This window comes from Pocillopora damicornis, chromosome 13 (assembly GCF_964200805.1).
Source record: "Pocillopora damicornis chromosome 13, jaPocDami1.2, whole genome shotgun sequence".
NCBI classification, from domain to species: Eukaryota; Metazoa; Cnidaria; class Anthozoa; order Scleractinia; family Pocilloporidae; genus Pocillopora; species Pocillopora damicornis.
Window position 1 is genome coordinate 13,703,248 of NC_142682.1, and position 23,785 is coordinate 13,727,032.

At 39.9% G+C, this 23,785-nt stretch overlaps 2 protein-coding genes and 1 pseudogene across 6 annotated transcripts in view; all 3 read left to right on the top strand.

The window, feature by feature from the left end:
• LOC149035591 (uncharacterized) overlaps positions 1-9,345 on the top strand; it is a 10,619-nt pseudogene extending 1,274 nt beyond the window's left edge. Inside the window, exons 1-5 of the transcript XR_016182357.1 lie at positions 1-1,181; positions 5,965-7,084; positions 7,465-8,499; positions 8,957-9,005; positions 9,203-9,345. The exon at positions 1-1,181 is cut by the window's left edge and continues 1,274 nt beyond it. The product of XR_016182357.1 is annotated as an uncharacterized LOC149035591 (transcript). The remainder of the gene's footprint in view (positions 1,182-5,964; positions 7,085-7,464; positions 8,500-8,956; positions 9,006-9,202) is intronic.
• Positions 9,338-18,403, top strand: LOC149035592 (uncharacterized). Of its 4 annotated transcripts, XM_089191757.1 has the most exons (7): positions 9,338-9,456; positions 10,448-10,559; positions 13,404-14,609; positions 14,861-15,040; positions 15,652-16,173; positions 17,508-17,595; positions 17,682-18,403. In XM_089191757.1, the coding sequence occupies exons 1-3, from the start codon at positions 9,350-9,352 to the stop codon at positions 14,217-14,219; spliced, it is 1,035 nt and encodes a 344-aa protein (XP_089047883.1). In that variant the 5' UTR covers positions 9,338-9,349; the 3' UTR covers positions 14,220-14,609; positions 14,861-15,040; positions 15,652-16,173; positions 17,508-17,595; positions 17,682-18,403. The 4 variants fall into 4 exon arrangements, with proteins under 4 accessions (XP_089047883.1, XP_089047882.1, XP_089047881.1 ...); XM_089191756.1 differs by having other exon boundaries at positions 14,861-15,202; positions 17,508-18,403; XM_089191755.1 differs by having other exon boundaries at positions 17,508-18,403.
• On the top strand, positions 18,305-23,079 carry LOC113678463 (uncharacterized). Its single transcript, XM_089191759.1, has 7 exons — positions 18,305-18,556; positions 19,018-19,066; positions 19,256-19,505; positions 19,985-20,096; positions 21,054-21,657; positions 21,916-22,120; positions 22,661-23,079. Exons 1-5 carry the CDS (start codon positions 18,305-18,307, stop codon positions 21,189-21,191), a joined length of 801 nt encoding a protein of 266 aa, XP_089047885.1. The 3' UTR covers positions 21,192-21,657; positions 21,916-22,120; positions 22,661-23,079.
• The last annotated feature ends 706 nt before the right edge of the window (positions 23,080-23,785 follow it).

Here is a 23,785-nt window from a genome sequence, read left to right on the forward strand (position 1 = left end):
AGGGTAATTCCCTTTGCAAACCAAAAGCTAACTTGAGGCGAAAGAATCAGCTGTATCGCGATACACGGTGTTTTTCGCTAAGAAGTCATCGGGCAATTTCATCGCAAGCTGTTCTTTTTCTAAGAGATTGCAAAGGCAGAGGCTTTCGTCGAGCCGGTCAAACGGAAAACGAGCGACTTTATTGTCATCTGATTCAATTTAATCTCAAATGGAGATTTTAATAGCAAGAGAAAAACTTCTTTAGTTTAAGTGCAGCATTGTAATATGACCCATTTCGCTCATGGCAAACAACTGACATCAGTATTGTAAATGAATATTTATATATAACTTTGGCTGGGCTGAAGAGTATCGTTCGTTCTACCGAGGACTTCGTTTTATAGAGGTTTGTTACTGATCGAGGTTCCACTGTAGCCCAATGGGAAAATAGAGAATGTTAAAAAGGAATTACATAAATGGATAAATGGGTGAGTGGATGAAGGGATAAAAGAATCAAAAGTAAAGACCCTTCGAAGGGAAGCGCGTCATTACTATGGTCGTAGTCACTTCCGGGTATGCGCGGTGAGATTGCGTGACTTATCTTGCATGCGTTGGGGACATGGAAATGACAGCGGATCGTAGTGCAATCAAAGATGGCGGCAGTTGGTAGCGAAACTGCGCAAGGTTTACAACAACTTTTCATAGACATTTCTTTGAAGTTTAGTTCTGTAGAATCAGAAAATGTAGTTAAAATTTTAAAAAACAATTACGGAGGGAAATTCGATTTGCTGGGTAATCGTGATCTGTTGGAAAGTTTACATCTTCTTAAGAAGCATGGGTATGTTTCTGAGAACAACCTCAAACTAATCGAAGATGTTATTGCCCCGAAATCGAACAACGAGGAAATCATCAAAAAGTTTATAGAACATTTCAAGGCCTCCCGTTCGGTAACAGCTGATCCAGAGAAGGAATTGCTTGGACGGAGCGAAGAAATCAAGAGAATTAACAAAAAATTGGAATCGAAAGATACCGGAGTATTAAACTTGTTTGGATCGTCTGGTATAGGAAAGACAAAGCTTGCCAATGAGGTTTGCTTGCAGTGGCGAGGAATTTACCGTGTTTTTGATTTAAGAGAAGCAAAGGATATGAGAGCGATCTATTACAACATGCTGCATTCTCTTGAACTAGTAGTCCCAGTTGGTAATGTTAGTTTTGTCCTTTAAGACGCGAGAGAGCAAGATAGTGAGTCTGAGTCCAGTAAGCTTCTTTGAACACAAACTTTAATCACTTGAGAGGCAGGTTACCTTTAGAGCTAACGAAACAACAACAACGCGATAGCGACTCTCTTATTATGCCATATGTTATTTTTTCGTGTAACCCGAGAACTGACACGTGAGTAGTCCGAAGTGATTACATAACAGTTGAGAGTTACATAAGAAAGAAAAAAGCAAACGTTGATGTCCGGAAGGTTTTTTTTGCATATCATAACATCTTTCCCTTTTTCCTATTTTTCTTTTTTTTTTTTTAACTATAACTCAATGTCAAACTTTTTAGGTGGCTTGATCAATCGTCCATGTCGTGTCCGTATTTCAGTTGTAGTAGCTTCGTGAGGTGGTCTTGCACTCAGCTCTGTTTGAGGTGTTGGGGGTAGTTGAGATCTTGGAGGGGACATGGATGTTCCTACTTGAGAACTTGCTGGAGGGGGTTGGTCCTGTTCCTGCAGATTGTCTGGAACGGTCAGGTCATCTTCGTCCATTTTGAAGGGGGTTTCTTGAAGTGGTTCCATGGTAGAACGCAACTGCTTGCGATTACGCCTGTAGGATCTACCATTGACTTCAACCTTGTAACTGCGAGATGCCACTTTAGAAGAAACAACTGCTTTTGACCACTTTGTTTCTCCAGGCATCTTCATGCGCACTATGTCACCTGATTTGAGTTCTGAGAGTTGTTTAGCATGTTGGTCGAAATGTTTCGCTTGCTTGACACGATCCCTCTTGAGAAGATCACTAACTGTTTGGTCAGTCTTGAGTAAAGACTCTGAGAAGGGTAGAAGTGTCTTAGTTCGGCGACCAAAAAGTCGTTGGCACGGAGACATACCTGTCGCAGCAGTGGGGGTGTTGTGGTGATCCAATAAACCAAGATATGGATCGGATTGAGACAGAAGAGCTTTCTTCATTAAAGTCTTGCAGGTTTTGACTGCGCTTTCGGCCATCCCATTAGCTTGTGGATAGTGTGGTGAGGTGGTGATATGAGTGAACTTCCACGTTACTGCAAATCTTCGGAACTCTGAGGATGAGTACTGAGGACCGTTGTCAGAAACTACGTAATCGGGTACCCCATGTCGCGAAAAATGCATCTTCAGCTTGTGAACGACTGTCTGGGACGTAGTATCGGCAAGATGATCCAGCTCGATAAAGTTGCTGTAGTAATCAACTAATACGAGGTAGTTTCGGTTCTCGAAGGTAAACAAATCTGTTCCAACTCGTTGCCATGGCCTGTCAGGAACTGGGTGAGGCTGAAGAGGTTCACTGGCTTGTTCAGGTCTCACACTTTGGCATATAGAGCATTTATCAATACGATTCTTGAGTTGTGCAGACATTCCTGGCCAGAAGAAAACCTCTCTGGCCCTTCGAAGGCATGCTTGGAGTCCCTGATGGGACTTGTGTGTTTCCTCTATCATGTCACGGCGAAGGCTCTCTGGGACAACGATCTTCGTTCCTTTGAAAACTAGGCCATCTTGGAGCGTCATTTCATCTCGGTATTTGAAGAAAAGCTGTGCGCTTGTAGGTACCATGGAAGTTTTTGTAGGCCAGCCAGCGCGTATGACTTGTAACAACGCTAGTAAAGATTCATCCTTGGCCGTTTCCACTTGAAACTTGGCAAGTGTCGACTCTGATATCGATAAGTCTTCAACAAAGTTGACAGTTTCTAGATCTTTATAGCAGGATGAGGTGCTAGCATTTGGTACCTTTGACTGCTTAGGTAGAACGCGAGAAAGTGCGTCAGCGATGTACATCTCTTTGCCTGGCTTGTAAGTGAGATTCAGGTCAAATCTTTGAAGACGTAGCATCATACGCTGTAATCTCTTAGAAGCTGTATTGATTGGCTTCTTCTGTATAGCAATCAGTGGCTTGTGATCTGTTTCGACTGTGACGTGCTTGCCATAAATGTAATGCTCGAAGTGCTCACAAGAGAATACAACAGCTAAGAGCTCCTTCTCAATCTGTGCGTAATTTTGCTCTGTCGACGTCAGTGCCCTGTTGGCGTAGTGAACTGGCTGTCCTTCCTGAAGTAGAGTTGCGCCAATGCCATACTGTGAGGCATCGCACTGTATAGTGACATTCTTACTCACGTCAAAGTACTGTAGGACTGGGGCTTTAGTGATGAGCTCTTTTATCTCCTTAAAGGCTTTATCTTGGGGGTGTTGCCAATGCCATTCTATTTCCTTCTTTTCCAACTGTCTTAAGGGCTGTGATGCTGTAGACAGATGTTGGCAGAATTTCGCCAGATACTGCACCATTCCCAGAAACGTTCTGAGTTCAGCGAGATTGGTAGGCACCGGATAGTCCACTATAGCTTGTACCTTTAACGGGTCAGGTTTTAGACCTTCCGCTGTAAGGAGGTGTCCTATGAAAGGAACTTGTGACTGTCGAAGTTTCAACTTCTCGCTGTTGAGAGTGAGGTTTCTTTCTCTTGCGCGATTGAGGAAAGCCTTGAGATTCTGATCATGGTTGGCAATTGCAGCTTCATTAGAGTCTCCAAAACCGCAAACTAGGAAATCATCGGCGATGACTTCAACACCTGCGAGTCCTTCTACTAGCTCGTGCATTCGTTGTTGCCATACTTCTGGGGCTGAGTTTATTCCGAATGGCATTCTGAGCCATCGATAGCGACCAAAAGGTGTGTTCATGGTTGTCAAGTAACTACTCTTTCCATCAAGTTGTACCTGCCAGAATCCACATTTGGCATCTAACACGCTAAAGACTTTAGCACCACTAAGGCGAGTTGCTACTTCCTCAATAGTTGGAAGTGGATAATGCGAGCGTTTCACTGCGCGGTTGAGATCTCGAGGATCCAGACATACTCGTATTTTCCCGTTAGATTTCTTCACTATGACAAGGCTAGAGACCCATGATGTCGGTTCAACTACCTTGGCGAGGATACCACTCTTCACCATGTTATCCAGCTCTAACTTGAGGGTATCTCGGAGTGGGACTGGCACTTTACGAGGGGGATGTACCACCGGGCGGAAACCTTCGTCCACTTGAATGGAGTAGGTTCCTTCAAGGCAGCCAATTCCAGTGAAGATATCGGTAAATTCATATAGGATAGGATCACTTCTAACATTTGGCGAGACGTCAATTCTTTCGTCGTGAATCGCATTTACGTCAGCATCCAAGATTTTGACCAGGTTCATCTTTTCACACGTCGTTCGACAGAGGAGGGGTGTCAAATCTTGCTTCACAATGTGATAAAGAACTCCATATTTTCTTCCTTTCCGTTCAGTTAGTAGGCGGATTTGACCAAGTGGCCAGACTACAGTCTTGTTGTGCATGATGAGCCTTGTAAACGACTGTTCAAGGTTTGTACACTGTTTGTCTCCTGTAGCCCGGATGTAGGCACTTTTGGGGAGAATATTACATGAAGCACCTGTATCAATCTGAAGTTGTACTTGGGCATTATTGTTAAGGCACGCCGTTACATAAGCTGATGTGGGGGAGGGTTTGTGGCTGTAGATTTCACAATCTTGTACGTGATTGACAGAGCGAGAGTGGCATTTTTTTGCAAAGTGTCCGTCTCTGCCACATTTGGTGCATTTCTTGCCAACTGCTGGACAAGCTGACTTTTTCATCTCGTGAACAGTACCACAAAACTTGCATTCTCGTGTGTATACATTGTCGGGGTTACCAGAACTTTTCCCTCTTGACTTCCACGGAGGAGTCCGCTTCTTACCTGAAGTGTGTTTATGCGGTGTTGTATCCTCAGTCTGGGTCTTAGGCGGTTTCGTTTTCTTGGCTTTTACCCTATTCACATTGGCTTCTTCAGTTGTCATGTCTAAAGCGCGTATATCAGTTAGCTCTTGTGTTCGCAGGATATCCAACGCGTTATCCAAAGTGAGATCTTTCTTCTCTAAAAGTTTCTTGCGTGACCGATCATTCTTGACTCCAAGGATGAGGCGGTCTCTTATCAAGCTGTCTCTTAGGGTTAGGAACCCACAGTGTTCAGAAAGGCGCATCAGTGCTGTGCAATATTGATCGACACTTTCTCCTGGTTCTTGCTCTCTCTTGTTGAAGAGGTACCGTTCATACGTCTGATTTCGCTGCGGCAAACAACGAGATTCAAATTTAGCCAGGACGTCATCAATATTGTCAGCGCTTTCGTCTTCAGCGAAGGTAAAGGTGTCAAACAATTGGACTCCTTCTCTTCCAACGATGTTAAGAAAATGAGCAACACGGACTGGGCCGTCCTTTTGACTTATCCCAGCCGCCCGTTCATAGATTTGCCATGCTCTCTTAAAGTGTAACCAGTTATCGCCTCTACGTGACCTGTCTTCGAGATTAAGAGGATCTGGAGGTTTGGCTAGCGGTACTGTGGTGGTATAGATCGGTGCAGCAGCCGATGAACCAGAAGGTTGCTGACTAGCAGAGGTCGAGGTCATGACCAATATAAAATAAACTTCCACCAACAACAACAAAGCTCGTGAAACGTGATCCCACTTCTGACACCAAGTTTTGTCCTTTAAGACGCGAGAGAGCAAGATAGTGAGTCTGAGTCCAGTAAGCTTCTTTGAACACAAACTTTAATCACTTGAGAGGCAGGTTACCTTTAGAGCTAACGAAACAACAACAACGCGATAGCGACTCTCTTATTATGCCATATGTTATTTTTTCGTGTAACCCGAGAACTGACACGTGAGTAGTCCGAAGTGATTACATAACAGTTGAGAGTTACATAAGAAAGAAAAAAGCAAACGTTGATGTCCGGAAGGTTTTTTTTGCATATCATAACAATGTTGATCAAAATTATGTTGTCACCAAAATTCTAGAGAAGGTTGAAGAGTTGGAAAGAGAGGAACATGCTGTTCTGTTTATGCTGGACAATGCAGACCACTTTACCGCAGGAAAAGACGAAGAAGGGAAAAACTTGGAAACTACTTTCATAGAACTTTTAGCAAAGCTCTCAGAAAGCAAAGGGAAACGATCTCCTTTAAAGCTTTTACTCACCTCTAAGACCGAGTTAAGAGGTCCCAGTAATGTGAATAATTTTAAGGTGAGTACTTTAAAAAGGGTTTTTTCAGAAAAACTTATTTTTCCTGAGGGAATGACTGATGTTAAACCACAGCAGAAAGACGACTTAATAAGCATTGCAAAAGGATTCCCTCTAATTCTTAAAGGACTAGGAGCTATTTTGCGACAAGAACGAAAATCTTCAGTAGAACTTATTGCAGAAGTTGCCCGTGCTCTAAAAAAATCAAAAGTGGAGGAGGACACTGGAGAAAGGCCTGTTAGTTTTGAAGAAGAAGGTGTAGATGTTAATCAGATGTCTGCAGTAAGTTTAATGTTTGAAACACTTTCCACAGAAAGGTTAAAGTTATCTGCAGTGGTGATTTCCTTGTTTCATGGGCCTTTCTCTGCACCAACAGCTGCCAAAGTTCTTGGTATTGACCCACCAGAGGCTATCATTCAGTTAGAGGGTCTTGTAGCTTGCCAAATAATTTCTGTTGTTGATGAGGAAGCAAAAGAAAGTAAGTATGATATTCACTCACTCTTACAGAAGTATGCTAACAGTATTAAAGATCATGAAAACTTTTGTGCTCCTTACTTGGAGGCCAAAGGCCGCTTCTATGAACTCTTCATTTCCAGGATGAAGAAAATTGCAGAACTCATTGAGCCAGATTATGTCAAAGCTTTCCACTTGTTTGAGACAAACAAAGGGAACTATGAGTTCACCATTGAGATCTCATTACAACCAGAGTATTTCCGTCTACCAGGTGAACTCCATGAGAGTGCTTTGATTAGTTCACTTCTCATTGCAATGCTGAATGGTAAACAACTTATTAAGGTGTTTCATTGCTGGGCAAATATGTGTGAAGATGATGGAAGATCAGGTGAGCATTACTTCTTAGTTTTTTTATGATTCTCTATAACTTTCCCAAAGTTTTGTTCATATTCAGTTCCAGTAATATCCTTAACAAACTCAAGGTGGGTCATAGAAATTTCAAAGAGAGAAGAGGCTGTGATTAACCCTTTAACTCCCATGCTCTTAATGTTAATTCTCCTCTTGAGCTGCTACAAATTTCTTCAGTCTGTAAATTAGTTATGAGAATTTGGTGTTAGATCAAAATAACAACTTCAACCTGATAAGTTTGATTATTCTCATGATTGATGGATTATGTGTGGATATTATAGGGTCAAGACACATGTAAATCACTTTTGGGAGTTTGAGTTACAGGTAATGGTTTCAAATTTATGTCTGCTTTGGATATAGGTTCTCTTGCACGAGCTCAGTTCAAGTCCTGGGAAGCAAGCCAAGTTGCTGATATTGATGGAACTGAGAAAGCCTCTGAAGTATTAAGGTCAGCCTTATGTTCATTGGAGAGGGTTGAAGATAAATCCAGTGATTTTTTTAAACTCACCAAGGGGCTTTACCTACGTGTTAAAGGTGAAATCCTTTGGAGGAATAGAGACAATGAGAGAGCACTTGTAAGTCTGAAATTGGCCTTAACTTTCTCTGAACCACTTCTAAAGGAGCATACTGATATTGCAAGGTGCTACAATGTTATTGGAAACAGCTTTTTTGCTCTGAATCAGCCCAGGAAAGCACTTGAGTTCTTTAAAAAAGCCTACAAGGTACAAAAGAAATTAGCATCTGAGAACCACTTTGATGTGCCGATGTACAAGAATCAGATTGGAACTGCATATGAAGGCCTTAAAGATTATGAAAAGGCAGAGAGATGTTACAGAGATGCACTGAGTCTTCTGGAGAAACTTGAACTTGCAGGTTATTGGGATGAGGCACTTTTCCAAAGAAATCTGGCTAATGCACTTATGTTTCAAAAGAAATATGAAGATGCAATTTTTCCATCAGAAAGGGCTTATAGTATAAGGATGAAGCTTCTCGGAAAGCACCCACAGACTGTGCGTAGCATTTATCAACAAGGGGTCCTTCAGGCCAGTCTTGGACATCTAAATGAAGCATTGCAGCTGTTTCTTGAAGGATGGGAGATGGAGAAGACACTTGGTGTAGGAAACCACAGTGAGGTGTGGCGAAAGATTATCACTGGCGTGGAAGATATGTGTAGCTGGACAAACAAAAGAAGAAAGAAGAAGTCATTTAAAGTTTTGTCAATATTTGTGGGAAGAACAGAAAGCCTCTCAACAATTCACCTTCGATGAGTTTAACAAAGACATTATTGAAGCCTTGAAGGACCTCTCTAGTGACACAGCAGATGTACATTTTATAGAGAGTGAGGAGCTTTGGTTCTTAAGAGGGATGTGCAAAAAATACAAAGAGATGTCACAGGTAGGAGGGTAATTACAGTACAAATTTATTCCTTTCAAGTACATTTACCTGGCTGCCAAACATTTTCTACTGCCTGTCTGATTTCTATCACAAAAAAATTCCCCTGCATTTACATGCTTTGATACTGCAATGCTTCTCCGAAAACAAGCTCATCATAGACATCGCACAACCCCTGTTGGGGTTGATCCATAGAATGTAGCTGAACAGGAGAAAAGTGTGTGTTGAATTTTTTTCTCTTCAGTATGATAGTATAACAAACATAGAAGAAATAATTGGATAGGTATTTTACAAAAGCGGGTTTTAAACTCACTTTGAGGGCTGATTTTGCATCTTTCCTACTCTTTCTAACACATTGGAGGTCATGTGAAAGTCTAGGGCTGGATTAATCTGAAAAGGATGTCCATTGAAGTAATGGAAACTTGAACCTTATTTTGATTACTGTGTTTTGCTTGTTTAGACTCTGATTCAGACAGATGAATTTCTAGAGGCAATCATAAGACCTGAAGGTAAGGAGATACATTTACAGTGTATTTCTTAAGGTTAAATTAATATGAAACAACTCTACTTTAGAGCTACAAACATTGTAGAGTCAAGATTATCTCCCTTTTAGGTTTGCTTTTCAGTGAAATTTGTACTTCATAGTCCTTTTTTGTGTAATCTTTATTTATTTTATTAAATGAAATGTAACTGTATGTGCACATAGCTGAACAATCCATTCTTGAATGGGACAAAGGGGCAAAGGATGTGACTACAAAAGAAAAGGAAGAAAACAAAACTGTGGTAGAATCTGTTCAAGAGAAAGCATGCAAATAGGACTGTGGTAGGGACTGGAGCCAGATCTGATGAGGAGATGGTGGCCAGCTCTGGAGAAGACCTTGGGGGAGGAAACAAGAGGACAGTTGTATCTCTGGTGGAAACAGTAGCTGAAGTTCCTCAAGCTGAAGGCGGAGGTGTTAGGTAATGTTGAATTGGTCAGAACTTGATTTTTATATTGTGAAACCTTTTTTCGGTCTGTCTTTGTTGATAGTAAAACAGAGTTAAGTCACATGATATACATGTACATAGTGTATGAACCAAACAATGTTTGCATTCAATTTGACTGTCTTTTTTCTTTTCAATTTTGGATTAATTTTTTTGATACCTTATTTGAAATCAGTGTGCTTTAAAAAAAAGATTAAAACATGCCTTACTGGAATAATGACTGCAGAGTCTTGGAAAACTCTTACATGTTGCATAAGCATTAATTGCCTTAACTTGTGTTATACTTGGCTTCCAAATAACTGGAGGACTTCACATGTAGAGCAAGTTGTTTTAGTTATGTACTAATATCCTTTTCATTATAATGGACATGTCTAAGCAAATGATAGTTAAACATACATAAAAAAATTACTCCATTCTGATTGGTTAAGATAAATGTAGTTTTCAGGTGATTCAAAGCAGGAGAGGGTTAACTCAGTGTGAAGAAGTAAAAGAACAATTTCTTGAACTGTTTAGTCAGACTTTGACCTTTTTTGGGCCTTAAAGATGTGAAAATATCATTGTATATAATTGTTTTGATCGTAGGCAGTTGTTTTGACCAAATGCGCAATGTCCCTTGCAGGGTTTGAATAATTATTTTTGCACTTAAAGGGCACTTTGCTTCTATATAATTATTATAAGTTATCTTGTATTTTTTCTATCTTGTATATTATTAATATGTAATCACATGATTTTTATTGTGCGATTTGGAATAAATAAGCACTTGTAAATTTTTTCAAAGACCACAAATTGCACTTGCTCCTACAGGCTTGTGCAATTTTGTTAGTCTTTGAGGAAATTTACTCATGCTTATTTATTCCAAATTGCACTTGAAATCATGTGATTACCTATACTAAAACATAAAACTATTCCTCTTTGTACCAAAATGGATGCCAAGCACCGACTTAACTTCTCTTCTTGAATTTTACAGAATCCCTGTACCAACACTTGACACTCATTGTATTTTGAAAGACTCAGCATTTGAATATAACAAGGCTTTAGAGGAGAGAAAAGTGGAACTGCCATGGCAAAATGAAGAAAAGGTAGAAATTTCAAGGCTAATAATTAAATTGTGCAATTTATATCTATTAAAGGAAATTTGGGTTTTTTGAAGTTACAGACCACAAACCACAAGTCACATTCAAATAGCAGTTCTGCTGGAATTCCATCCGTTCCTGGAGCTTTACCATCCTGTGTTGAGCTGATAGCTGCCATTGGTTCATTGAGATTTCGTGGTTCATCCAGACTTGATGCAACTGGTCGTTGCACAATGGCCTCTTTAGTCTCCTCAGCAAGATCTCCGGTGTTGTTTTAAGTTGTTGGTCGAAATGGTCTGCAAATCTGTCCAAGATCTTGTCTTTCCCTTGCAAAACCGATTCATCATCTGGAGCCTTTAGCTGGATCAATCCTCTTGGTTTGGGGCCATAGATTTCTCTCAGACCTGTGAAGAATGTTTTCATGTCCTTCATGTCTACTGCAGTTTGGAATTCCTCCTCTTTTTATTTTTTTTCCACCCTATGGACTTAGTCTCTCTCTGATGTACTTCTGTAGCTCACTCTGAGCCTTTGAACTTTCTTCTTCTTTGGCCTTGTGTTACACTGTAGACTTTCCTGTCTAGCTATATTCCTCGCTTCGAATAGTTTCTTCAAATGTTTATCATGGTCATCAAACCAATCTTAACGTTTCTACTCAGGGTGGTCCAGAACATCACTCACAGTCTGATACACCATATCCTTCAGCGTTGCCCATTTCTCTTCTATGTCTTTCTCTGAGTTGTTGCTCTCCCAGTCTTTCAAGTTTTTGTCCATTTTCTGTGTGAGTTCTTCCTGCTTCTTTTGGCCTTTCAGTACACAAGTGTCGAGCTTCCGAGGTGGACTCCCACCCGTCCTACAGTGCTGTTTTCGTCTACAAACCTTTAATCTAGTTTTTAGCATAACATGATCAGTACCACAGTCTGCTCCTCTCATCTCTCTGTCTTACTGTGATGTAGTCTTGTGTGTGCCCTTGTGCCTGAATAGGTTGTTGGTTACCACAAGGTTGTACTCTGAAAGTGGTGTAAGTAGAAGTTCTCCGTCAGCATTGCACTTGCCTACTCCATGACTGCCCAGCACTCCTTTCCATTTCTCAGTGTATGAACCAACTCTAGCATTAAAATCCCCAACGAGTATCAGCCTGTCATCAGACGGTACACGCCTGATCGTCTCAGGTGGGTCACTGTAGAACTCTTCCTCCGCCACGTCCGTGTTGGTCATTGTTGGGGCATACACGCTGATGAAGATGGTATACATCATCCGCTGTAGTGGGAGTCTCATAGTCATTATCCTGTCGTTGATTGGCACTAGTTAGGAAGTTTTAATATTCTGACGATGGACTTCCGGCCGTTTTAGGAAAGAGCTTTTTAAACTTATTTGGTTGTACATCGGTTGTTAAGAAGTATGTCTCTGTATTTCCCGAACTTGGCGATGTTGAGGTTCCTCTCGCGGAATATTTTCTAAGTGTCTTGCAAATCGACTTCCGTTATGACGGGTCGACATCAACTGCGTCGAGTCGTTCGATTCGACAACATCTCCAACCCCCCTTCGTAGTTACTCGCAGAATATTTTCAAATTGTCTTGGAAATCGACTTCCGGTATGACGGGTTGACATCAACTGTGACGAGTCATTCGATTCGACAAAATCTGCAACCCCCTTTCGTGGCCACCTGCTGAATATTTTCTAAGTCTTACAAATCGACTTCTGGTGTGACTGGTCAACTTTAGCTGAGACGAGTCGTTCGACTCGATTCCAATCGAGTCGATTTGACAACATGTTCAACCCTATTTTGTAGCTACTTGCGGAATATTTTCTAAGTATCATGCAAATCGACTTCTTGTGTGACGGGTCGACTTTAACTGAGACGAGTCGTTCGATTCGAGTCGAATCGAGTCGATTCGACAACATTTTCAACAACCCTTGACAGTTACTTGCAAATTGACTTCCGGTATGCGTTTCCATTTAATAAGAGATGGTTGATCAGATTTCCGGTGTAACGAGACGCATGAACCGCGAATCGACTTCCGGTAAAACGATTCGCAAACTGCCTTTGACGAATCGTAACGGTTTGGTGTATTGGACAACCCTCCGGTTCCTCATCAAGCTTTGCTGCTATCTCCTTTCTAACTGGAAAGCCTACTCCTGCATCTCTCCTTTCTTGAGTCGGTATCCCGCTCCAAAAGAAAATGTACCCATGATCTCCCAAGTTATCATATTCAGGCAATCTTATTTCACCAAGTGCAGCTATTACCTGTTCATTTCCAAGGCCACAAGCGCAGTCTATCTTTCTGGGCGCTGTAATTTTGGTCTTTCCATCAAAGCGCGTACATTTCATTACGTATAAGGCTGCTGTATTCCTCTTCTTCCTCCTGCCTGCCCCTAACATACTTTTCGCTGCCTGTTGGAGTGTAACAGATCAGCGCAGACCTTGCTAACCCGGGCGACCTCCAAGCCGGTATGAGTTGTTTTCTGTGTGGCAATTTCATGAAACTGCTTGTAAAGTATTTAAGTACAAAGTATTTAGTATCTCTGCCCTTTGTGTAGTGCATATCGAAATGCACCGACTGGGAAAAGTCCACCACGCACCTTACGACAGATGTGTTTTCTCACCCCGTGTAACTGAGAGTGGTCCACCACATACCTTGTTTTTAATTGTCAGGATGCCCAGTTTCACCTTCCACACCCTCCTAGGGGCGGGTTGCCGGTTGAGTCGCCGACTTCCCGACCTATAAGACAGGTAATACCGGTTTTCATGGTTATCCAGTAGCAAGCAAACCGTTAAGCGTTCAAGAACTCTTGGGTTAGCCTTAGCTTGTGGTTATTGCCATAAATAATAATTGGTGATTCTGTTGCAGGTTTCTTCAGTAGTCAACCATTCTACGGCATGCAAAGAGAAATGGTTGGAAATTTCTCTTCTTTGTGACGGGTGGACCTCACGTGGGGGTGGTTTGTCAACGTTAAACAGGGAGCTGACGGTACACTTGGCAGGGGCAGGGATGGTGCGGGTTACTGTCTTCCTTCCTGAGGGTGCTTGTGCCCATGAGCATAAGAAGGAGGCTGAAAAGCACGGGATCAACGTGGTTGAAGCAAAGCGACTCCTAGGCTATGATGATCCTCAGGTTTGGCTGAGCTTTCCACCTCCAGACCTGAAACCTGATGTTGTAATTGGTCATGGTCAGAAACTAGGTCGTCAAGGACAAATTTTCAAATGTCTACCACACAGATGCAAGTGGATTCAAATGGTGCATACTGATCCAAAAGAGCTGAGCAAGTACAAAGTCGATAGCCAGGCTGTTTGTAAGGGCGAGGAAAAACATAAGACTGAAGTTGGACTCTATAAAATGGCTCATCTGGTCGTTACTGTTGGACCCAAACTGAATGATGCTTTCTCTAAATACCTTGGAAATGAATATGTCTCGAATATCCTAAAACTCACTCTTGGTCTTTTTGAGGAATTTAAAGATTTGAATCATGCCCTAAGGGAGGGTTCTAACTTCAAAGTGTTGTTGTGCGGCCGCAGTGATCCAGAAGACTTCAAGCTAAAAGGCTTCGACATTGCCGCCAAAGCTTTTGCTTGCATTGAGCTTAGAGAACCATCTTATTTACTCATCTTATTTACTATTTACTTAAAAACAAGAGATGAAAGGAAAGCTCCTCGAGTTTGGCATTAGAGAAGATCAGTTGTTCGTTAAAGAATTTGTAGAAAGTAGAGAAGAAATGAAGAAGTTGCTTTGCGAAGTTGATCTGGTGATCATGCCCTCGCGGGCCGAGGGCTTTGGTCTTGTTGCACTTGAGGCTCTCTCCGCAGGTCTTCCTGTTCTTGTGGGCAAAAATTCAGGCCTTGCTCAAGCCATAAGAGATTTGCCGAATGGTAAATTATGCATTGTTGATTCAGAGGAACCCGAGGAATGGGCGACTGCAATCACAACTGTTCAACAAGGGCATAACGAATACCTACAGAAGATAAAGGACCTACGTGAAGCTTATGAGAAGAAATACAGCTGGGAAGAGCAGTGTGAAGTTCTTGTAGACAAGATGAGGGAGAAACTGAAAGATAGAAAGTGAGTGCCCTTCCTTTGTTTTGTCTATTTAACTTATTAGAAGGCGAAGTAAAAGCTGTTGAGAGCCCAAAAGCAACCCGAGGTTGAAAGAAAAAAAAAAGTTTAGTTTCATAGCAAATTGGCCAATTTGATAGTGGAAACCGATAATCAAATTTCCTGAAGTGGTCCCATGTCTCTCTAAACCCTATCTTACTAATAGAAAAAAAGGTCAATATCGTGTTTAAAAGTAGATCGTTGTTGCTTTTCGATAGGTGCAGTAAAGCTAGTCCGGCGGGAAATGCAAGTGCAGTAGTGACTTTGATGCACAACCCGTGAAACTAGAATGTAGAAATTAGTTGGAAGACATTGCAACTGGATTGCACCCACGTACTCCTCTGTTCATATTCATTAACAATGGATCAGTCTTGGAGAATATTTTGAGGTGTTTAAAAGTGAGTTTCTAGTCGGCCATTCTGTTTCATGGCGTAAAAAAGGGCGGGGAACCTAATGAAGGACGCAAACATTCTTGTGTGCTCCATTGCATCAAATTTCTAAGAACCTGTGCAACCTGATCGAGAAAAGTGGAGGACTACTTGTACGTTGGATTTTTAAAGGTAATAGCACGATTTCGAGTATAATTTTGTGTTGATAAGCAATGGTAAATTTTTCAAAGACAACAAAACTGCACGAGTTCATAGGATGAGTGCAATTCATATTCTTATAAAAGAGCCTATTTGCACCAAATTGCACGAGAAACCATGCTATTACTTTGTAATGATTTACTTGAAAAAAAAAAACACGGAAAGTCAAGACAGACGAAATTTTGACGGCGCGCGCCCACTTTATATAATTTGCACTCGTGTTACAACTTTACACTCGTGTTACAACTTTGTTCTAGTTTTCAGTCAATCAGAGCGTGAAATGTTTCCTCTTATATTATAAGGCCGTAAATCCAATTCTCTTTTGAAATGTATTACAGATAGACGTACAATATATCTACAATAACTTTTTCTTTTTAATTTCAATTAATACGCGTTAATGTTTTTACTGATTTCCATCCTAGAACCTTACAATGATAGGAGAACTTGACTGGAATGGGCCTTTCTCTGCACCAACAGCTGCCAAAGTTCTTGGTATTGACCTGTCAGAGGCTATTGTTCAGTTAGAGGGTCTTGTAGCCAGCCAAATAATTTCTGTTGTTCATGAAGAAGCAAAAGAAAGGAAGTATGAAATTCACCCTTTGTTACAGAAATAATTGCTGACAGTATCAAAGATCATGATAACTTTGGTGCTCCTTACCTGGAGGCAAAATGCCACTTCTATGAATTGTTCATATCCAGAATGGAGAAAATTGCAAAACTCATGGAGCCAGATTATGTCAGGGTATTCCATTTGTTTGAGACAGACAGAGTGAACTATGAGCTCACCATTGAAATCTCTTTACAACCAGATAATTTCAGTCTTCCAGGTGATTTTCATGAGAATGCTTTTATTAGTTCACTTTTCATTGCAATGCTGAATGATAAACAACTTATCAAGGCGTTTCATTGCTGGGCTAATATGTGTGAAGATGATGGAAGATCAAGTAAGCATTTCTTCTTAGTTTTTCATGATTCTCTTTAAGTTCCCCAAATTCTTGTATATGTTCATTTCCAGTAATATCTTAACAAGTTCCACGAGGGTCACATAAATTTCAAAAGGAGAAGAGACCATGACTGGTAATAGGACTGAGTGGAGTCTGAGTGGAGTCCAATTCGGTCTGTATCATACAAGTGATTAACAAAGTCAGACAAGCACAAAGCAGGGGTCTGAGTTGTCAATCATGAGTATGATTATAGACAGAATTGGATAACACAAAGTCTTGTTACCAATTAATTGTAACCTTTACAATTTCAAAAAAAAAATGCATTTACTAGGACAAATATCTCCAGTAGGGACAATGTCTAAAGCAAATAATTTGGAAATTTCCCAGTTTTTTCAGGGCAAGTGGTTGTTGCTATGGTTATTGTGATTAATTCTGTGATTGGTGGATTTAGCTGAGTAGACTTAGTATGATTGGCTGCTTCAACTGTCTGATTACAGGTGTCCGATTACAGCCAACTGTCCAATTACACTGTCCTGTCCGATTACAACTGTGCAGAGTGATTAGTGGAATATAAAGCAGCTGATGCACCAATCACATTTGAGGAAATTGTAATGGCTATGATTAACACTTTAACTCCCACACTCTTATTGTTAATTCTCCCCTCTAGTTTCCACACATTTCTTTAATTTGTAAATTAGTTACAAGAATTTAATGTTAGATCAAGTTAACAACTTCTACCTGATAAGTTTGATTATTCTCATGTTAATCACTTTTGGGAGGTAATTAGGCTAAATGGTTTTAAAATAATATATGCTTGAAAACATATGTTTAAAACATATTATGTGGCAAAATAAATGGAAAAATACATCAATCAGTTAACTTCGAAGATCTGATTGGTAATTCTGCCCTCTAGCTGCTACACATTTCCTTGTTAATCAGTTATGAGAATGTGGTGTTAGATCAAGTTAACAACTTCTACATGACAAGTTTAAATATTTTCATTAGCTGTTTGCTGGATAATGTAAGGATGTTATAGGGTGAAATTTCAATTCTGGGAGTTAAAGGGTTAAGTAATGTTAATAATATGTTAATATGAAATAATCATATTAAGTTTTTTTCTGATTAGGAATTACATTTGCTACACATTTTATTTGTAAATTAGTAATGAGAATTTTGTGTTAGATGAAGATAACAACTTCTACCACATAAGTTTGATTATCCTGAATGCCTGATTGCTGGATAATGTGTAGATACTATAGGGAAGACACATCTTAATCACTTTTGGGAGTTATTCAGGGTTAATGGTTTCAAATTTATGTCTGCTTTGGATATAGGTTCTCTCGCATGAGCTCAGTTCAAGTCCTGGGAAGCAAGCCAAGTTGCTGATATTTATGGAACTGAGAAAGCCTCCGCAGTATTAAGGTCAGCCTTATGTTCACTGCAGAAAGTTGAAGATAAACGTAGTGCTTCTTTTAAGCTCACCAAGGGGCTTTACCTACTTGGTATAGGTGAAATCCTCTGGAGGAATAAAGACAATGAGAGAGCTCTTGTTAGTCTGAAATTGGCCTTAACTTTCTCTGAACCACTTCTAAAGGAGCATACTGATATTGCAAGGTGCTACAATGCTATTGGAAACAGCTTTTTTGCTCTGAACCAGCTGCAGAAAGCGCTTGAGTTCTATGAAAAAGCCTACAAGCTACGAGAGAAATTATCATCTGAATACTACTTTGACTTGCCAATGTACAAGAATCAGATTGGAACTGCGTATGAAGGCCTTAGAGATTATGAAAAGGCAAAGAATTGTTACAGAGAGGCACTGAGTCTTCTGGAGGAACTTAAACTTGCAGGTAATTTGGATGAGGCAATCTTCCAAAAAAATCTTGCTAATGCACTTATGTTTCAAAGGAAATTTGAAGATGCAATTGAACCTTCAGAAAGGGTTTATTATATAAGGATGAAGCTTCTTGAAAATCACCCACAGACTGTGTGTAGCATTTTTCGACAAGGGGTCCTTCAGGCCAATCTTGGACATCTAAACAAAGCATTGCAGCTGTTTCTTGATGGATGGGGGATGGAAGAGACACTTAGTGTAGGAAACCATGGTGAGGTTTGGTGAAAGATTATCACTGGCATGGAAGATATGTGTGACTGGACAGAAAAAGAAAGACTGAAAAAGTTATTTAGAAAAGAGGCCTTCAGGTTTTGTCAATCTTTCTGGGAAGAACAGAAAGCTTCTCAGCAATTCACTTTCAATGAGTATAACAAAGACATCATTGAAGCCGTGAAGGACCTTTCTGGTAACAAGGAAGACATACATTTGATGGAGAGGGAGGAGCTTTGGTTCTTTAGAGGGATGTATAAAGAATACAAGGAGATGTTACAGGTAGGAGGGTAATTACGGTATAAATGTATTCCTTTGAAGTACATGTACCTGTCTGATTTAATTTCTATCACAAAAAATTTCCCTGCATTTACATGTACATGGCTGTATAGCTTTAGTCTCCTTTGACACTGCAATGCTTCTCCAGGAACAAGCTTGTCATAGACATCACACAACCTCTGTTAGTTTTGGTCTATATAATTTAGCAGAAAAGGAGAGAAGTGTTGAAAGTGAGGCATTCTCTTCAGCATGATACTATAACAAACATAGTAGAAATAATTCGACAAGTATTTTACAAAAGCTGGTTTTAAACTCACTTTGAGGCCTGATTCTGCATCTTTCCTACTCTTTCTAACACGTTGTGTGTCATGTTAAAGTCTACTGTTAGATTTATCTGAAAAGGTTGTCTATTGAAGTAATGGAAGCTTGAACCTCATTTTAATTCATGTGTTTTGCTTGTTTAGACTCTAATTCAGACAGATGAATTTCTAGAGGCAATCATAAGACCTGAAGGTAAAGATACATTTACAGTATATATCTCAAAGTTAAATTAATATGAAACAACTCTGCTTTAGAGCTACAAACATTGTAGAGTCAAGATTATCTCCCTTTTAAGTTTGCTTTTAAGTGAAATTTGTACTTCATAGTGCTTTATTGTGTAATCTTTATTTATTTTATTAATGTTACTGTATGTGCATGCAGCTGAACAATCCATCCTTGAATGGGATGAAGGGGTGAAGGATGTGATTAAAAAAGAAAAGGAAGACAACAAAATCATGGTAGAATCTGCCCAAGAGAAAGCCATTAGGACTGTGGTAGAGACTGGAGCCAGATCTGATGAGGAGATGGTGGCCAACTCTGGAGAGGACCTTGGGGAAGGAGACAAGAAGACAGGTGCATCTCTGGAGGAAACCGTAGGTGAACGTGCTCAAACTGATGCCAAAAGTGCTAGGTAATGTTTAATTACTCTGAAAATGATTTTTACATTGTGGAACATGCTAAGGTTTGTCTTTGTTAATGGAGGAACACTGTTGAGTCACATGATAAATTATACACAGTGTGTGAACCCAAACAATGTTTGCATACAATTTGGTTTCATTTTTTTTTCCTTTCCTTTTTTTTTGTTTTTCAATATTTGATTAATTTTTGTAACCTTATATGATCAGTCCACTTTTAAAAGGGTTAAAACATGCACTACTGATTGGAATAATAACTACAGAGTCTTGGAAAACACTTACATGTTGCATAAGCACTTATTGCCACAACTTGTATCATGACTTGGCTTTTGAATAACTCAGACTTTAGATGCAGAATAGTATGTTTTACTTGTGTACTTATATACTTTTTAATAAATAAAAACATAAAACAATTCCTCTTTGTACCAAAATGGATGCAAAGCACTGACATAACTTCTCTTCTTGAATTTTACAGACTTGCTGCACTAACACTTGACACCCAGTTTACTTTGAAAGAGTCAGCATTTAGATGTAACAAGGCTTTACAAAAGAGCAAAGTGGAACGGCCGTGGCAAAATGAAATAAAGGTAGAAATATTAAAGCTATTAATTATGTTGTGCAATTCCCATCCATTAAAGGATTGAGGTTTTTAAAGATAGACACCACAAACCACAAGTCACAATCAAATAGCAGTTCTTTCCCATTTTTGGAAGAATTTTATTCATATTAAGTCTTACACCAAGTGGAAGGCCGTCTAAGTCTAGTATTGAAGAAAGAGGTAGAAGAACTGTCCAAGTTTGTCAACAGAGGCATCTGCAGAGATATGCCATGTTTTCAGGTCACATCTACAACCATTTTTATTACAAAAAAGAGATTTTGTCTGTTACCTCTTAGTCCGACAAAACTTTGATGTCAGGAAGGAATTAGAATGCAAGAAAAGTTACTGTAAATATAAGTCGATCCCCGGGTATCAAGATTTTCCTGTTCGTTGTTTGATTGCTTAAAGGATTTTCTTTATATATAACTGTTAGAGTAGTATCCTTAATCTAGACATCTCATCTGATATCGATTACTGTTTTTTAAATTCTTTCACTTGGAGACTCCCTCTTTTGAAGTTCCCTCTTTTAGATTATCCTGAATTGGCATCTTTCTGATATTTCCTCCTCTGCCATACCTGATTTTGATTTTGCTTTCTTTTATGGCAAGGTATCGTAGCAATTTCTGTTTTTATAGATTTTCTTTTTCAAAAATTCCCTTATTTTAAGTTTTCTTTTTTAGTAATGTGATCAGATGCATCCCATAGATAATATAAGTAATCGAAACGGGACTTCGTCCTCAAACTTTCTCGCCGCCTAGTTTTGATGATAATTGTGATTACGTAATTATAAATTACGTCTAGATAATGTTCCATAATCCCAAGTTCTAATTTCATACCTAACTCCATATTTTCCTTCCACCCTGTAGTAGGTAAATGTTAAAGAACTCTTGGGTTGGCATAAATTTGTGGCTATTGCCTTTTATAATAATTGGTGATTATGTTGCAGGTTTCTTTAGAAGTCAGTCCTTCTACGGCATGCCAAGAGGAAAGATTGGAAGTTTTTCTTCTATGTGAAGGGTGGACCTCGCGTGCGGGTGGTTTGTCAGCAGGGAACTCACAGTACACTTGGCAGGGGCAGGGATAGTCCGCAGTGATCCAGAAGACTTCAGGCTAGAAGGCTACGACATCGCCGCTAAGGCTTTTGCTTGCAGCAAGCTTAGAGAAGATCAGTTGCTCGTTAAAGAATTTGTAGAAAGTAGATAAGAAATGACGAAGATGCTTTGCGAAGTTGATCTGGTGATCATGCCCTCGCGGGCTGAGGGCTTCGGTCTTGTTGCCCTTGAGGCTCTCTCCGTAGGTCTTCCTGTTCTTGTGGGCAAAAATTCAGGCTTTGCTCAGGCCATAACAGACTTGCCGTATGGTAAGTCATGCATTGTTGATTCAGAGGAACTTGAGAAATGGGCAACTGCAATCACAACTGTGCAACAAGAGCATAGCGAATACCTACAGAAGATAAAGGACCTACGTGAAGCATATGGGAAGAAATACAGCTGGGAAGAGCAGTGTGAAGCTCTTGTTGACAAGATGAGGGAGAAACTGAAAGATAGAAAGTGAGTGCCCTTCCTTTGTTTTGTGTATTTAACTTATTAGAAGGCGAAGTAAAAGCTGTTGAAAGCCCAAAAGTAACCCAAGGTTAAAAGAAAACGAGAAAATGATTTAGCTTTCATAGCTAATTGTGCAGTTTTAGAGTTGAAAAGAATAATCAAATTTGCTAAGGTAAGCCTATGTCTCTTTAAACCTTATCATACGAATGGAAAAAAATTGGTATCGTGTTTAAAAAATAATAGATCGTTCTTATTTTTCGACAGATGCAGCAGTGCTAGTCCGGCGGGAAATGCAGGTGCAGTATTGAAGCGAGAACGTAGAAATCAGTTGGAAGACATTGCAACTGGATTGCACCAAACGTACTCTTCTGTTCATATTCAGTAACAAAGGATCAGTCTTGGAGAATATTTTGACGTGTTCACGAGTATACGGGCGTTGAGTATCCCAACGAACTACAAACAGGAGAAGGTGAGTTTCTAGTCTGTCATTCTGTATCATAGAGTAAAAAAGGGCAGGGAAGCTATTCAAAAACGCAAACATTCTTGTGTGTTCCATAGCATCAAATTTCCGGAGGTACTTTTAGGCTGGATTTTTAGAGGTAATAACATGATTTCGAGTGTAATTGGGTGTTAATAAGCACGAGAAAATTTTTCAAGGACAACAAAATTGCACGAGCCCATAGGGTGAGTGCAATTTGTATTCTTTGAAATTGCACGAGAAATCATGTTGTTAATTGGTAATGATTAAGTTTAAAAGGAAGAAAACATCACAGAAAGTCGAGACAGACGAAATTTTGACAGCGCACGCACGCTGTTTGTAATTTGCACTCGTGTTACAACTTTGTTCTAGTTTTCAGCCAATCAGAAGTGCGTGATGTTTTCATGTAAATTGTGAGGCCGTGAATCTGGAGCTCTTTTATTTTGTATTACATATAGACATACAGTTATTTTAATAATTTTTTTTATTTCAAGTAATACACGTTAATATTTTTATTGATTTCCATCCTAGAAACTGGACTGGAGCGGGACAAGAAAAAACTGGAGGCAAAATGGCAGCACACAAATGTATGCGGTGGAATAGTCGCAAAGGCCGATGGTGCTTTCCGTTGGTTTGGTGACATTCTCTGTGGGTCAGAACTTCTATGGAATTCCTCTTAGAACATCCAAACTCTTGTACGCATGTGTGTATTTTCTACACAGATTTGTCTTAGATCGCCTTCCAAATTATGCCGCAGTTATTTGAAACCATCCATCCCTTCTCTAATCTTTATTTTCTTTTAAAACCAGGGTTGTAACTTTCTGTGCGATGAAAAGGGTAAAGTTCCCTGTAACTGTGAAAAAAGCGAATGAAAACTTCCCTCTCATGTAGTAGAAGCTTTTTGTGGAGAAGTTGGTTCAATTTTTCCATTAAATAGACCACCATGTTTACATGCATTTGTGCAGCTGGATTTTTCCGAGCCAACCTTATTTATTGGCCATCAGTAGGTCATGGTGCCCCTTAACGTGTTGTCCCAAATCACGACTTCATCACTCCCTGGCTCGCTCACACATCGACTCCTCCGTTATTTCTGCTCGATCTGTGTAAATCGCCTTAAGTCTTTCAGAGCATAGGAGAATCCCATGTATCACTTGCGGCAAGCGGCTCACTAGCTCACACAATCTCTGGTGAAGTGAACAGTGGAACCTCGATTTAAACAAGCGCCAAGGGACTTGGGAAATAGATTCGTTATATCGAAAACCTCCATTTAACGAATTTGCAGAAAAACGACCAAAATATTTGTTATATCGAGAGATGGTTAACAGTTGCTGTTTTGTTTTATTTTTGTTCTTATTTTATATTACCTTATTTATTTATTTTTTTTGGTGGGGGGGGGGGGTGACGTCGCCCTACCTAGCATTTTGGGATCGGAATGATTACTGTAAATAACACTTGAGCTTCAATGTCTTTATGAAGCTACAGTGCACTGTACAGGGCTGTACATACCTATAGCACCATGTCTTTTTTTTAAAGCGCGGGGACAAATTTCAGTGAAAGTCACTGGAACACAGCGAAACAACGGCATTGGACTGGAAGTTCCTGCCTCTTACAACTTTTATCACAAGAAGCCTTCAAAAATAAAGAAGTTAATAGAAC

Bases quoted from the DNA above. Each gene is read 5' to 3' on its own strand.
- LOC149035592 (XM_089191756.1), top strand. From the start codon at position 9,350: ATGGTGGCCAGCTCTGGAGAAGACCTTGGGGGAGGAAACAAGAGGACA. The intron at 9,457-10,447 runs GTAATGTTGAAT...TGAATTTTACAG, and splicing joins GCTGAAGGCGGAGGTGTTAG to AATCCCTGTACCAACACTTG. The intron at 10,560-13,403 runs GTAGAAATTTCA...ATTCTGTTGCAG, and splicing joins CATGGCAAAATGAAGAAAAG to GTTTCTTCAGTAGTCAACCA.
- LOC113678463 (XM_089191759.1), top strand. From the start codon at position 18,305: ATGGAAGATATGTGTGACTGGACAGAAAAAGAAAGACTGAAAAAGTTA. The intron at 18,557-19,017 runs GTAGGAGGGTAA...TTGCTTGTTTAG, and splicing joins AATACAAGGAGATGTTACAG to ACTCTAATTCAGACAGATGA. The intron at 19,506-19,984 runs GTAATGTTTAAT...TGAATTTTACAG, and splicing joins ACTGATGCCAAAAGTGCTAG to ACTTGCTGCACTAACACTTG.